At 36.2% G+C, this 17,137-nt stretch overlaps 3 protein-coding genes across 3 annotated transcripts; all 3 read left to right on the plus strand.

Annotated features, from left to right (window-relative positions):
- The first annotated feature begins 5 nt into the window (after positions 1-5).
- Positions 6-1,091, plus strand: LOC132301505 (uncharacterized). Its single transcript, XM_059798754.1, has one exon. The coding sequence runs from the start codon at positions 6-8 to the stop codon at positions 1,089-1,091; it is 1,086 nt and encodes a 361-aa protein (XP_059654737.1).
- Positions 1,092-1,100: 9 nt separating this feature from the next.
- Positions 1,101-2,345, plus strand: LOC132301506 (uncharacterized). Its single transcript, XM_059798755.1, has one exon. The coding sequence runs from the start codon at positions 1,101-1,103 to the stop codon at positions 2,343-2,345; it is 1,245 nt and encodes a 414-aa protein (XP_059654738.1).
- A 9,389-nt stretch (positions 2,346-11,734) lies between these two features.
- LOC132301507 (WAT1-related protein At1g68170-like) lies at positions 11,735-15,194 on the plus strand. The gene is made up of 7 exons (XM_059798756.1): positions 11,735-11,937; positions 12,521-12,583; positions 13,203-13,319; positions 13,481-13,736; positions 13,827-13,985; positions 14,487-14,638; positions 14,891-15,194. Exons 1-7 carry the CDS (start codon positions 11,735-11,737, stop codon positions 15,192-15,194), a joined length of 1,254 nt encoding a protein of 417 aa, XP_059654739.1.
- The last annotated feature ends 1,943 nt before the right edge of the window (positions 15,195-17,137 follow it).

Consider the following 17,137-nt stretch of genomic DNA (forward strand, 5'->3'; position numbering starts at 1 on the left):
CTAAAATGACATTCAAGCACCATCAAGATTCTGTAACTGGAGATTTAATTCTTTCCTCACCAGAAATTGAACATGCAGGCATTTCAGCACTGAGGTCTAGTCTCATAGGATTCTTTGTACACAAAAGTCTTCATTTTGGCCTTATCCAAACCCTCTCAACTAAGTACTGGAGTGACAAAGGTCTTCTCAAGGTTACAAGCTCTGTCAAAGGTTTTTTTGAATTTCACTTCTCCTCTTCAGCCATGTGTGACCTTATTCTGGCTGAAGGACCATGGTTCTTTGCTGGTAAAGCCATTACACTCAAGAAATGGGACCCCGAATTCAGGTACAACCACCATGTCTCCTCCTTACCTATTTGGGTCAAGATCTTTGGGCTTCCTCTGCATTACTGGACTAGTTCAGGATTTAGTCTTGTTGTAAGTGCCATCGGTAAACCCATTTTTGCTAACATCTACACAGAGGAAAAATCCAAGACCAGGTTTGTAAAGCTTTGTATTGAGATCAACACTAACTCCCACTTCCCTGCTACACTGAACCTACAGCTTAACTCAGGGATAATGGCCTCATTAAGGTTTGAATACCTGCACTGTCCTCCAAGCTGCTCATTATGTCAATGCTTTGGACATAATCTTCAAACCTGCCCTTCCTCACCTTCCAAAACCCCTACCCATTCTCTTCACAATCCCAATGATTGGCAAATTGTACCATTCTCCAGGAATTCCCATGAAAATCACACCCTTCTCACTCAACCACCTCAACCAGCCACCCTTAAAAACACTGTTACTCATTTTTTCAGTGATAATGACAAACTTGTCATTAACTTTACTCCTCTGAGACCTCTTGCTACTTATGATGCCACATATAAGGCCCTCATTATTAAGGATACAACATCTATTCCAAACCCTTTTTCTCCACTTTCTGACACTGAAGAGAGCACATCAGGCTCAGAACCTACTACCACATTACCCACACCTTCTGACCCAAGCTCCAGTTTACATAAACCACAAACACCAAAAAAAAAAAAAGAAGAAATCCATGAACCAATCAGCACCAAACAGAGGGATCATCCTCCCATGTGGAAAGCTCTTTAACAGTGTTAAATGGTCATAGCCATATGGAATATTAGAGGCCTAAATGGCCTTGACAAGCAGGATGAGGTTCGTAACCTCATAAGGGAACATAAGGTTAATGTTATGTTAATCATTGAGACCAAAATCAACCAAGTCAATATTGATTTAGTACACAGACCCTTGGCAAAATCTTGGAGCCTACACCACAACTATCAGCACTCCCCTCTTGGCAGAATTTGGATTCAAAGGAATCACAATTCCATTGATATTAAAGTTTTGCAAGAAACCAGGCAAATGATCCACTGTTCCGCTACATTATTGAGGTGTAGAACATCTTTCTTCATATCCTTTGTTTATGGAGCTAATGCTGCAGATGAAAGAAGAACCCTGTGGAGTGATATCACAAGACTCTCCACCAATCTCAGTTCTTCCCCATGGATTTTAGCAGGTGATTTCAACATTATTAAGTCTTCACATGAGAATTTTGGTGGCTCTAGCAGAACCACTCAAGCTCAAGCCATGGTTGAATTCTGTGAGTGCCTTCATGAGGCCAATCTTGAGGACCTGAGGTTTACAGGCATTTTTTTCACTTGGTCCAACAAAAGCTTGGATGTTGCAAATATATCAAGGAAGCTTGATAGAGTGCTCATCAATGGCTCCTGGAATGCATCATTTTCCCTTTCCCACTGCAATTTTTTGCCCTTTGGAATTTCTGACCATGGCCCTATGATCATCACCCTTGGCACACCCAGTCCAAGAAAGAAGGTTCCTTTTAGGTTTTTCAATTGTTGGAGCTCACATGACAGCTTTATTCCTATTGTCAAGTCAATTTGGGATAACCCTATTAGAGGTTTCACTATGTTCCAAGTCACTTCTAAGCTTAAATGTCTTAAGGGTCCTCTCAAGCAACAACTTGCCAAAGAATTCAGTGAGATTACCATGAAAGTCCAACTGACCAAGGAAAAGCTATCCCTTTGCCAAACTGCTTTGGATAATGTCCCAAATGATCCTGTCCTTCGAACACAAAAGAGAGAGATCCTTGCATCATATAAGAAACTCAAAGAAGTAGAAGAACTCACCTACAGGCAAAAATCTAGGTTTCAATGGCTCAAGGAGGGGGATTCCAACACTGCTTATTTTTTCAAGACCATATCATCAAGATTCAATAGAAATAAAATTACCAGTCTCTTGGATGCCACTGGTCATGTCATTGACACTGAAGTACTTATCAAGCAAGAAGTCCTCTTACATTTCCAAACCGCACTTGGACAGTAACACCACAACTACCCAGGTACTGCATCACTTGCACCATTCATTTCCAATGTGGTTAAACCTGAATGTATACCTGCTCCGGTAGCAATACATTCTAATGAGGACATCTACCATTACATGTTCTCACTAAACAATGATAAGCCCCAGGACCTGATGGCTTTAATGTTCTCTTTTTCAAAAAGCATGGCCTGTAATTGGGTATGATATCACCCAAGCCATTAAAGAATTCTTCATCATAGGGAAGATACTTAAAGAAATTAACAACTCCTCAATCACACTTGTACCCAAAGTCACAAACCCCATATCACTTAATGAGTTTAGACCCATAACATGTTGAACTACCATCTACAAATGTGTCTCAAAACTCATTGCCAACAAACTCAGACCAATCCTCCCATCCATCATAAGCCCATCCCAGTCAGCTTTTATCCATGGTAGGCATATTGAGGATAACATCCTTATGGCACAGGAACTCCTCAATGGCTACCACAGATTCACTGGTTCACCTAGGTGTATAATGAAAATTGACCTAAGAAAGGCCTTTGATACCATCAATTGGGACTTTATCTTGGACACTCTTAGGTTATTGGGTTTCCCTACTATTTTCATAACTTGGGTGGAATCATGTATAACCACTACTTCATTCACCATATCCCTTAATGGCGAATTCCATGGCCATTTCAAAGGAGTCAAGGGGCTAAGACAGGGTGACCCCTTATGTGATACCCCTCGATTCTAGAGCCACGGGTGATCAAGTCCGAGCACAGATCCGAGGGATACCAACTGTCAATATGTAAACAAACAGGAATACAAAACGAAATAAAAGAAAATAAATAATAAGCTGAGTAGAAATCTAAATACGAAAAACCTCCAAATAAAAGTTTAATAAAATTTAAACCTTTAAATTTTCGTACAACTCGGGAATCCAACTAATGGACCCCTAATAATCCCAAATGATAAAACTTTACAGAATTAAAATCCAAAACTAAAGTCAGAAAGAAAATCCTATTTAATCGGAAGAGTGAGTGACTGTATCTGCATCCCCACGAACAAGCTCTAAACCTGGTACTGTCAAACATCTGAAAAATAAGGGTAGGTTAGGCCCACATGCAAGTTTCGTACTACTACAATCCATACATAAACCCGATACGCAGATACATCCTAATATAGCTCAACAATAGCTAAAGTAGTCCATATAGATATAAGTACACACTATAGGACGTTCACCAGCCCACATAATCTGTCTCAACCCAAGTAGAACAACTAGGGAAATATCATCAGGCCTGGTTATCAATCCTAGGCGATATACGTACCCTACCCGTGATCAGGAGACTCAAGCTCATATCACGGTACCATAAGTATATATATAAATTCCTTCTTAGTGCAGAAAGATAAAACAAATATCCATTATGTCGTTCAACTGTTTTAATTGACAGGACATGCATCCATGTAGGATTTAACTGTTTTAGTTAATCCATTCCTTATGTATGAATGGGTTAGAATTAGCGTTTTGATCTAATCCATCCTTCCATATGTCACCGTCCCATACCGGTACATACATGCATATGATCCACAGATGATGCACATTCAAATGGACATCAAATAAATCCAGAAACCAGCATAATAGAAAACAGATATTATTAAGATCCTATACATCCAGTATATGATTATAATCATAGATCCTCCTTTTAAATTGTTAAAGTAATGGCAAACAATTTAAACCGTCCATTTCCATATAATTAACAGAACAAAAATTAAAACAGTTCAGCAATTAACAACCATAGCACGATATAATGCTAAACAGAATTGTAACTAAACACATTATACCAGAATGCCAAAAACAATACGTCCATATTAGTCCATGTACTTTGCTAAAGCAACCCTAGCAATTAAATCCTCCTCAATCCTTGACGACATGCAAATTAATATTCAAATTTCATAACGTCATTTAATCCTCAAATATAAATCCAGAGCATAATATATTGAGACATAGAAGTATAAACTGAACACATTATATTTGAGTGCCAAAACTACCTCCATACTAGTCCATTTAGTTTTCTAAAGCGAGACTAGCAAATACAACTTCCACTATTCCTTACAGTATATAATTTAGTATCTAAATTTCATGATGTCTATAACTATAGTAGAAACCAACATTCCTGGGACTTAATAATGTTATATAAATCATTGATATAAAATCCCAAAATTACCTTTCAATTCAGTCTATTTAATTTGCTAAACAACTAGTAATTAAATCTTCCTCCTTCTTTGACAGCATGAATATTATTTTCTATATTTCATGATGTCCATTCCCATAGCCTACACCAATATGCCTAGGTCTTTAATGTGTTATAAACATCATTTAAGAACCCCCATCAAAGTTCAGACTTGCCTTTTAACCCCTGGAGTAACAAAAATCTCAAAATTCTACGTACTGGGCACTTTATAAAATTGGAGCCGCCTCCAATTTTAGGTTGAGCCGGCTCCACACATATTGGAGCCGCCTCAACACTTTGTGGAGCCGGCTCCACTTCAATGGAGCAGCCTCCATTGAAGTGTAGAGCCGCCTCCACTTCCCCAACCTCCGTTTTTCCTTCTCTACTTCCTCTGTGTTGCCTTCTTCGTGTCCGGCAAAGCCTCAGCCCTCTGTCCCACCTTTTGTTAAAGATTTTTAAGGTTCAAATTAAGTCCTAACAATCCTAGAAACTTATCCAACTCCAGAATGAATTACTTGACACAGGCTTAAACTATGAACGAAACAATTTATGCTTCATCTGTTTATCTTCTTCTTCGCTTCCGGCGAAGTTCAATCCTCTGTTCCAAATGTTCTTAAGGTTCAATATAAGTCTCAATAAGCCTAGAAACTCTTCAAATTTTACTGTGAATTTATTGACAGAAGTTTAAATAAAAAACAACCCCATTTATACAAGAAACGATTTCAGATATTTAAACGTAACAAGTTACAGTCCATTATAACATGCATCAACTATCACTTTTAAAAATTTAATTAATCCCTGGAGTCTATATAGAATGCACAGAACACAAGTTTACAGGAATGAGATAGAATAAAACTTGCCTTTAGGTTTCGGTTTGAAACCTTACAACGCCGTTTATGGAGTTTCTGACGAACTCCTATTGCTCAGTTCTATCTCACAGTAACCATACTTTCCTCCTTGACATGAACTTCAATCCAAAGCCCTTTCCCAGTTCCCTTCATGTTTTCCCCTCAACCTCTCTGTTTTTCCTCTCTCCAGACACTACGTGAATAGGGTTTTCTCCAACCCTTACAGACACATATATTGTTTTATATATAGACTTTTATTTAAACCTACGTCTAATTCCAATATGACTTAAAAGTCGGCTAAACCTAACTTCTTAACCCAACGTGAATACATAAAATATAAAACCCTAATTCAAAGAGGTAAATAAAACAAAGAAAATAAATGAACAAATTTTATAGCTACAAATTAAAAATTACCAAATATAAGCTACTAAATACACGTCAAATAAAACATCAATAATCAATTAACAATTAACTTAGAACAAACTCAATTTAAACAATTAAACTAAAATAAATACACGCTTAATTAATTAAGCAAATAATAAAAGAAAATCACCATTAATCAATTAAAAAAACAAAACACATACGTCATATAAAAACAATGCAATAAAAACCAAAATTTAATTTCCATTCCCATTTCATCCTTTTAAAAACTAAGGGTATTACACCTTATCACCATCACTGTTTGTAATTGCTACGCAAGTCCTATCCTCAATCCTTAGCAAGACAATTTCATCAAATCCCTTCAAATACCATTGGAGATGCAAATAACTTACCCTTACCCATTTGATATTTGTTGATGATGTTATGCTCTTTTGCCATGGAAGTGTTCCCTCTGTACAAACACTACTTAGAGCCATTGAAATTTTCTCAAACCTGTCCGGGCTCCATGTTAACCAAGGCAAGAGTCAAATCTTCCTCTCTGGTATGGCCCCTGAAGTTGAATCTGCCATTCTTAACCTTGTTGGATTTGAACAAGGATGTTTACCCATAAGATACCTAGGGGTTCCTCTGATTTCCACCATGTTGAAAACTGTGGATTGCAAAGCACTCACTGATAAGGTTACAGTAAGAATAAGACATTGGTCCAGTAAGATTCTCTCCATTGCAGGAAGGGTTCAACTCATAAAATCTATCCTCTTCAGCACTCAAACCTACTGGTGTACCAAATTCATCCTCCCCGTGAGGATTATTAATGAACTCACAAGCATATTCAGAGCCTTTTTATGGTCTAGACTCGAGCTTAAGAAGGATGGTGCTAAGGTGAAATGGGCTCTTGTGTGCCTCCCAAAAAGGTCTGGTGGTTTAGGCATTCCTGTCCTGAACTGCACTCATGGAATAGGACTGCTATTTTAAAGCACCTTTGGAACATCATCAAGTCTAAGGAAAACATGCTATGGATCACTTGGATCAATACATACTTGCTGAAAGGGAGGAGTATTTAGGAGGTTGGTACTCCAAGCCAATGTTCTTGGACATGGAGGAAGTTGATCCAGCTCAAACATGCTATCAGACTACTTGTCAAGCTCGAAATTGGAAATGGTATGAACTCCAATTTTTGGTTTGACAGTTGGTCACACCTTGGCCCTTTGCATCTTAGAGTTATTTGTCAACAAATATCCTCATCATCATTTGACAATATGACTAAGGTAAGTGTTTTCATCACTGATTCTTCATAGTCATTCCCAACCACCATCACAAACATCATTCCCCAACTCTCCCTCCACAACTTGTTACCCCAGCCAAATTATCTAATTCCTGACAAACTACACTGGATCCCATCACCAACAGGCAAATTTTCTATTGCCCACACCCTTAAATACTTTACCCAGCATATTCCTTCCCTCCCTTGGACCCATCTAGTTTGGACTAAACCAATGATCCCAAAACATTCATTTATCCTTTGGCTTGCCATCCAATCCAGATTGGCGACACTAGATAGGGGTTGCACCTCCTACCTGAATTTGCCAAACCTGTGCCCACTGTGCAATCTGATACCAGAATCACACAACCATCTATTCTTTCAATGCTCTTTCTATTCACCCATTTGGACATTTTTGCAAGCACGCTGTGGCTTTCACATTCTTCCCTCCTTATGGAATGAATTGATAGCTTGGGCTACTCACCATTGGAAGGGCAAAACATTGGACTCCAGGCCACACATTTCAAGGTTAGCACTTACAGCCCTGGTCTACAACATCTGGACAGAACGTAATCGAAGGGTATTTAAGAGGAAAAGGCTCTTTACGAACTCCATCTTGAACAATTTGGAGGAATCAATTCACCTTAAACTCATTGCTGACCCTCCACTGGACTCTCCAATTAACAGGCGAATTATATCTGATTGGAATATTTTTTGGTCCGTGCTGCGTCCACCACTGCGACCTCCAGACTAGGATTGGAGACAGAAGCCCCATCTTCTTAGATTGCTTCATCTTTTGCCTAAATGGCTGCTCACTGGATTCGCGACTAACTATTATGTTCATGTTTGTATTTGTGGGCTTTTCAGCCTTGTAAGCTATCTCCTTGCTTGGGCCGTCCTATTTGGACTTGGTCTTTGTAATTGCCTATCTCAGGCTTCTTATTTATATAAATTTACTTTAACTTTCAAAAAAAAAAAAAAAATTATGTCACGTATGGTGCTGACGGACTCTGTGGCGTTTGTCTCTTAGGATACAACAGTCTACATCTACCAGTAGTAGCACTACAAACTCGTGGATACGGCAAACTTCCTCCGTGTAATACTCTCTCTGACTAAAAAATGCATCTATACTATATAAATGCTAAATTGGATGCAATCCGAACTAAATGGTTCAGACCAATCTTAATATGATTCGATGAAATTGGATTAGGGTCTAAGTGACTCGAACCACTTGACCTATGGTTTAAACCTACTTGGGTTGGGTTCAAGTCTAGAGAGGGAGAGAGAAGAAATTGAATTGAACAATTTGCAAATGGCAGCCCAAGGGGGTATTTATTGAAATAGAAATGCCTTTTCGGATTAGGTGTGACTCTTTATCGTTGGACACAACCATTTATATGTGTCTCTTCATCACTGGACACAACCATTCCAATTGGCTGTAATGGTTCACATGGTATTTGTTCATCAATAGACACATCCACTGCAATAGGTTACAATGGTTCACATGGTGTCTGTTTACCACTAAACACATCCACTCCAATAGGTTATGTATGTTTGTTTTAAGTTGCATCTTTTCATCCTATAACTAATCAGTAATCACACATGTTCAATCAAAGACATCTAAAACTTTGATTTTTTCAATTGAAGCAATCAATTTCTCGTACCTCTCTACTAGGGTTTGTGAAGGACGTTATATATATAGTATAGAGTCCTTACAACAGGTAAAACGAGCTTTTAAAATCGTGTAAGGATTGCCCTACAAATTTGGGTAAAAATAGGAAACTAAAAAGTTACCAAAATCTGATTTTTCGTACATTCAGGAAAGTGCAATCCGTTGGACTTCAGAGTACAATCAGTTGGAAAAGTGCAACCTGTTCTACTTGAAAATGCAATGGATTGTATTTATCCCGAGTACAATTTTTATATAGGAAATGCAACTAGTTCGGCTTTCAAATGCAACTAGTTGGATTTTGCTGAATGCTATTTCCAACCTCTACTCTTCTACCCAATTTTAAAAATACTCACAAGTGTTCCCCACTCACTTAATTGTTCTAATTGATGTTTTCAACGGATTTAACGGTAAGAAGCACTTGTGCTTCAACTCCATAAGTCCGAGACTCAAGATAAACAAAATTACAACTATATCAGCAAATTTTGACCCTGTAATTCATCACTATTACAAATTTCTATCCACACAAAACATCTTTAAATAACCACTTCTTATAGGATTCAGAGTTAAACATTAATGACACTTTAATCACGATATGAAACCTGTTGGGGATAATTAACTCCCTCCAACCCATTCAACGGTCGACTATTGTTAAGAGTTAAATTTTTTCCTTCATCACATATAGCGGAAGCATCATCACATCATATTAACACAAGCATATATGGAGATAACAATCACACACATCCACGTACAATATAATATTTTACATGGTTCACCAAACTCTAAAATTATGTCTATGGGAGAGAGAGAGATTTCACTATTATGAATTAAGGACGAGAATATACAACCACATGTCAAAACCACACTTACTCACTCATCATCTCTTTTGAGGCTACATGTATACACTCGAAAATTACATATACTCTTTCCTCTCTTCACAACACTCACTCTTAAATCGTAACATATTTTCTCTCTTCTCTCTCTCTCTAAACCTCTCATACCCATTTTTATTTATAGTCGTTAAATCCAATTCTTTGTTGGACAAGTATTCCCCAACTTGTTTACAAGAAATTACCATAATGATCAAAACTCTGAAATAGAAACATAATGGGATATAATTTCCTCTACGAATTGCAACTTTCTAAAACGAAAAAGGAAACTAATTTTCTGCACACGAATTTTGAGTAATAAACCCAACAAAACCGGCTTAAGACAGCTTCAAAGCATTCCTCTGTCAAGTTCATGCCTCCAACCAGTCCTCTCCACCTCAAAAATTATTTTGTAATATATCACTGAAGAGAATAGGAAGAAGACTACTATTTTGAAGAGAAATTTCCAAGCCTTGAAGGTTTAAGCACGTTAGTTAAAGAAACTAGAAAGCTTTCAACTTCAAAGTTTGTTTACTGACACAATGTAGGCTTCATATACCCTCCCTTTCGTATATGCATAATTAGAGCATATTCATTCGAATGTTCAATTCCTAGGTGATGCATTCAACAGATAATTTTAACATAGAAATTTCCTCTGTCCTAGTAGTCAAATGTCTAATTATCATTTGGCATAAAATCATATATGTCATATTTAGCATACAACTTTTTGATTTGCCAAATGAATTATTCCTATTATTTAATATATGAATTCCACATATTATTAAAACTTGATCGAGAAAAAACTTTGACAGATTTTCACCAATAATGATTTTGTTTATAAATTTGAATTTGTCCATAATAAATTTGACATACAAGTAGAGTTCTTTTAGATATGCCAAAAATTCGGGTGGAAATGCTCGATTTTCTTTACTTGCCTCTTTCTCCTAGTAAACTCGGATGTTGCCAAGTCTTACTTGATTCCTTATTATTTTTACTTCAAAGTTATTTTAATGTGTGTGCATTCATAACATTATATATTTTTTTATTTATATGTTAAAAGCATCACAATTAATCAAATCAGTATGTTTAAAACTACAATAATTGTAAGAAAACTTTGCTTAATTAAAATTTAAAATCACTAATTTAATCAATATGGGTAGAACCGTAGAATTTCTATTAGATTTTAGGTATAGTTAATTATTAGCATCATGCACTTTTTAGAAAACATGCATTAGGTTCGGTCTTAAGACACTGCCATTATTTTGCTGAAATTTTGAAGAAACTCAAAAAAATTTACACACTTTTCAAAATTATGTTTTTTTTAGAAAAAGGGGCTTACATGGTATTTTCAGACGAGTTCCATAAATCAGTTGAAAAAAAAAAAAAAAAAAAAAAAAAAAAAAAAAAACATTAGATCATGTTTTAGTAGGTCAATTCATGTCAGTACTTTGCCCGAGCAGACACATAAAAAAAAGTTAATGAAACTACATGCATCCCACCTAATAGGTTTGAATTTAGTTCTTAACAATATGTCTAATCTCATTTCCGAAATGCTTAGAGCTTTCACGGAAACGTTGACAGCTTTCTTGAAAAGTCTTGTTTTGTTCATCTTATTTCCACTAAGCCACATGACGAATGATATCACCCCAGCCCTCGCGACCGTACACGTGTCCATGATCATTTACTCCTCCTCACCACTAATTACTTCTTAACTTCTCTTCAACCACTTTCATTTAGTGGAGTTAAACGTAGGCTGTGACGTGCGGTTAATCTCACAACCCATGCAAAAACTGAGGACGTGTCTGGAACTTGCACGAGTGCGTCCTCGCACGTGTCACCACTGCTGCTTACACGTGCGCACACTAGAACAACTTAGGGAAATAGCACAGCCTCGGAATCTTAATTACATTAAATAGCCTTCCATTCCATTTAATTAACCCTTTCACTTTTCTCACTCAACCTCCTTATTTTAGCTCCAAGAACTCTCTCTCTCTTAATATATTTGTCTATATATACAGTCTAATATACTTGTTTCAAGAACACCACAAGTCTCTCTCTTTCTCAAGAAACAAGCAAGAAGAAGGGTCTTGATCTTCTTGCTAGCTTGTTTTCTCTCTCTAAAAAAAACACACACACACACACACTCTCTGTATGGCTGTAATGGGGAAGATATGCAACTTTATACATGGGTCCAGGCCAACGATAATGATGGTGGTGGTTCAGATAGCATTTGCAGGAATGAATGTTTTCTACAAGCTTGCAGCAAATGATGGAATGAATATGAGGGTTTTAGTTGCTTACCGCTTTATGTTCGCCGCTGCTTTTATAGTCCCTCTTGCTCTCTACGTTGAAAGGTTCTATTAATTATATCATTTCCTAATTTATTTTCCCTTTAATATATATATATATATATATATATACACACACACACACACACACATATTTATGTACGTATATGCTATTCTAGAAATTGTTTTTTAAAGAATTTTTTTTAGTCCATTGATATTCACAGAATTTCAATATCTGGGTATTAATTAAAATCGACATGTACTTCTTAATTACTTTTTTTTATTTAATTTAAATTTTAGTTTACAGTTGAACTGTGGTCTAGCGGTATCAGCCCCTACTTTCTAAAGAAAGGGATTCGAATCTTGTGAAAATATATGTGTGTGAGTACTAACTAAAAAAAAATCTTTTGCGAGTCTGTTGTCTAATTGTGGGCGTGGCTAAATGGTCCTAAAGAATTTAGAAGGTTCTCCACTTTGCTCTATTACTATTGGATCATTCATAACTATATCTTAAAATTAAGAAGTAAAATTCCATTTTAATTACTTGGACAAAAAGGTTTTATACAGTTTATATATATGTGTGTGTGTATATATATATGTATGTATTTAATATTATTATTTTAACATGTTATTGATTTTGTTTTCACAGGAACAGAAGGCCAAAGCTGACATGGATGGTAGTGTTACAAGCATTTCTCTGTGGGTTATTTGGGTAAGTTGCATATATATATGTAGGGTATAGTGGTCATTGTGTCTACATGCACGTATGCATTATCTCTAAGTTAATTACTTAGCAACGTAATATCTATTAATAGCCATATATTTCTTTTTAAATTAATTTCTCTCAATAAACTTGTTTTCTTCTAGCTAGAGTCTTAGACTCATCAAAGCAATCTAGCCAATCTCACTCCACAAAAAGTAACAAAGAGTTGGTAGATTTTCGAAATCACAACAATGCCTGTTCAAACGTTACCACCTAATTAAATGAGCAAAATTCATGCACATAAAAAAACAAAACTGTATTCTGGACGCATTAAATTACCTTTATGCATGTGTTCATCAAATATGATGACATCATTGTAGACGTCATTTCTTAAGTCTCGAGCATCCGAAAAAGTGCTTCCCTACTCGGGTCGAGTAAGTCACTACAGGGATAGCAGAAACTAACCACAAAGAACACCCAACGAAACTCGGACCCCAGACTTAGGTTTGTTAAGTTTCAAAATCAAGCAAGTAAATCGTTGGGTCATATCCAAAATGAATTATTTTCAAGTAGTTACTAATTAATAATTGTCTTTTTTCAAAAGTTACTAATTAATTATACTTTACAGAGGATCGTTGGCTCAAAATTTATACGCCGAGAGCTTAGTCTTAACCTCAGCAACATTTGTTTCTGCTATGATCAATCTCGTCCCTGCCATCACCTTTGTCATGGCGATATCAATTGGGTACGTGTGTATATGTATACATATATATATAGGTCACGTGACTCATGTGCAGTTTATTGAATCATATTCGTTTGATTTGAGTTATATGTGTAACTGCCACCTGACTAACTTGTAGTGTATTTAATGATAGCTGTTTGATTTGGGTTCTATGTTGGGTTCAGGTTGGAGAGGTTGGGATTCGGTACGGCCGCGGGTAAAGCAAAGTTGGTGGGGACAGTGATAGGGATAAGTGGGGCCATGCTTCTGACGTTTTATAAGGGAGTTGAAATCAACTTGTGGTCAACGAATTTTGACCTTTTGCATCATCATGATGGACACGTGGCAGTACAGGGGCACCCAAAGTCTGGTAATCGAGTTTTGGGTGCTTTTTTGGTTGTGTGCAGTTGTTTCTCTATTGCACTGGGGTTGATCATTCAGGTCAGGATCTTGCAAGGAATTCTCTACTGATATTCCCATATTGCCCTTTACTAATATTTTTATTTCCATTTTTGTACATTGGTGGGCCAGGCTAAGATGGTTCAGAAGTATCCCTGTCACTACTCCAGCACCGCTCTGATCTCTGTGATGGGGGCAATCCAGGCCACTATTTTTGCCCTCTGCGTGGAGAAAGATTGGACTCAATGGAAGTTGGGTTGGAACATTAGACTAATGACAATATTTTACTCGGTATGTTTTTCTAATTAGACATGAAACATACGGATTTTGAAGAAACTTTAAATTTAAATTCATATTTTATTTTTGAATTCATATTTGAATTGGAATCGGATCCTATTGACATAATTCACTTTCAATAATGCTTGTCTCATAAATTTATGGTACAAGTGGAGAAAACTTCTTAATTTTTACAGCTAATGTGCCATGATATAACTAATTGAATCACTTTTATATAAGTTGGACGAGCATTTAAAAAAATAAGAAGGTTATTTATTTATTTTTTTTACAAAGGAATAAACACAGTTTGTAAGGAGGTGGTTCCTCCTAATACCTCTCACGAGGCAAGTATGTCGTCCTAGCTGGATTACATCTCTACTTAATTACATAGATTTGAGATATTTATTCAAATTGTACTGGATTAATTTTCAAATCAACCTTGTTCCAATTCATGCCCAAATTAATTAGTTGGTTATTATGATTAAATTTTCATGTGCTTGTGGAATTGTGTTGTAGGGAATTGTGGCCACTGGACTAACGATTACTCTCACTGCATGGTGTGTACGTATGAGGGGTCCACTTTTTGCATCAGTTTTTAGTCCTTTGATGCTTGTGCTCGTAGCAATTGCTTGTTCTTTACTTTTGGATGAGAAGCTACACTTGGGAAGGTAAATGACTCTTGTCACCCTCCAAAGTATAGTTGGTAGTTGGTGATTATATTAATTTATTTTAAACATGTCACCGTAGGTCGTAAAGTATTGTTCCGATTACATGAATTCATTTAAAATGTAATTTTTGTGATTAACTGATTCCTACAGGATAAGATAATTCACTTAACATATGCCATGTACCTAGCCAGGCTCTTAAGTCCTGTTTGGATGACATGAATCCATTTAACATATAATTTTTGTGATTAACAGCGTACTAGGAGCTGTAGTGATAGTGTTTGGATTATACGTTGTGTTATGGGGAAAAGGAAAAGAGATGAAAAGGAACGCTCAACTCATGCCATCCAGAAGCTCCAACGAAGCCGAACGTATCGATATCATCCTCCAATCTTCATCAGAAAACAACAACATTGACAACAAAAATGACAATATTAGTAGCAACGGGATGGAGGTTAATCCCAAAACTCTTCCGATAATGCGTAATAATATTCTACCCGGAAATGTCTTAACGGTAAAGAATAAGGGTGGTGAGGGAGGAGATGAATATCCAAGCTGAATAAGATCGAATGTGTAGACCTGTTTATATATGTGTGTGCGTGCACGCATGAGATACAGATGCAAGAACTTATATATATATATATATATATATATATATATATATATGTATATATATACACGTAATACGTACTTAGTACCATCAATTATAGAAAACTGAGTGTGGCCATTCCAACTACCCATAAAGTCGGGTTTTTTTTTGGTAGGGTTGGAGTTGCATGGCAGGCATTATTGTTTTCTTGTAATGGTGTTCTTTCCATTGTACTAATACTAATGTTATCCTAAAAATGAAATGTATGATAATGACAACTTAATTTCGATGTTTTATTTTATCATATGTTGTTTTACGTTAATGTTGTTTGAAATTAATCTGCAACACATTTTCTTAAAAATGGAATGTATGTTATTTTCAAATTTGGCTGTTAACTATATATTAATTTTATGATGAAGTTACTTAGCTAGATATGATGATAGTTACTTTATTTTATGCCATTGTCCTACCGCCGCTGTCACCTCTACCGCAGCTGCCACCACCTCCCCCACCACATGCACCACTCCACCACCACCACGCGACCACCACCTCCACCACCACTGTTACACCACCACCACTTCCACCAGACAGATGCGTGTGATGGCAACTTTTAGCTAATTAAGAATTCCCAAGTCTTCAAGTTAATTGATACCAGATTGACAACTATAAGCCAAGTGATTAAGACTTTAAGAGAATGCATCTTTAAACTCACAAGAACCTGATAGATCGGAAAAACCTGTCGTGATCGAGAATGTATCTTTAAACTCGGTTCATATATAATTATTTGTGTAGGTGGTGGTGGGTGTGGTGGGGGAAGTGGTTGTCACAGTGGCTAGTGGTGGAAAGGAGTGTAGTTAAAGTTAAATCAGATTAAAAAAATTAATTTTTTTTTTTTTTTTTTTTTTTCAATACAGTATCTATTATAGTCATTTCACTATTAATGGCTAACTAAACTAATGAATTTTTTTAAAAATTAACTAATTTTTCAAATAGCAGTGGGATTAGATTAAAGGTTTACAACTAAAAGTGAGCAATTGATCGATACTCCCTATATTTATATATGTGTGTATTCGTATATATATCTAAAAATAGAGATAAAATTCGGAATGAGAGAGAAACTGGATTTTATAAGTATCTCAGAGAGTGACCAGTATATGTATATATGTATTTTTATAGAGAGAAAACCGGCTTGCAAGCATTTTTTTTTGTAAATCAATTCATTGATGGAGACAAAAACTGTGCAAAGCAAAAATAGGCAACCATCCAACCAACAGGATGAAAACCCATTGTAGACACCCATTTTGTCTCTTCCCGTCTGTAGGGCATTTCGAAAAAAATTCAAATGAAGTTCGTCTTTCAATAACACTAATTAATTTGGAAAAATTAGAAAAATCAAAAAATTCAATCATCATATAGTAGATTAATGAACATTACCATTGGGTCCGGAATTCCCCAAAATATTGGGATACACCTAGAGTGAAGTTAGCACTTGATCGAGAAGGGGTAAAATTGTAATTTCACACTCCTCACCTGGGCCCCAATATTTCGGAACATATTACTTTAAGAGCATAAGAGCATATCTAGCAATGTGTTAAAAGATGCTTTTGTATAAAATATACACAATGGGTAAAAAAATTTTTTTTTTTATCTCCTATGTCAAAATACATCACCAAGAACATTTTTTTTTTTTAATCTTTGGAGGGTGACGAGGAATCTACATAGCCAGAAGCTTCAAACCTTCTCTCAGAAGTAAAGCTTCACCAACCTTGGTACTAGCAACTGTAGAGAAGAAAAAAGAATTAAGCAATACGAACAGAACATCCTCTATGAGTTCTCAACACTACTACATGCAACAACAAATGTTTTAGGTAGATGATGAAAGGCTGCATCAATGTTGAATTTTAGTCTTCCTT

Source organism: Cornus florida, unplaced genomic scaffold (assembly GCF_030987335.1).
Source record: "Cornus florida cultivar Cherokee Brave unplaced genomic scaffold, ASM3098733v1 CherokeeBrave_3.0.0_Hap2_Chr03, whole genome shotgun sequence".
Lineage (NCBI taxonomy): Eukaryota > Viridiplantae > Streptophyta > Magnoliopsida > Cornales > Cornaceae > Cornus > Cornus florida.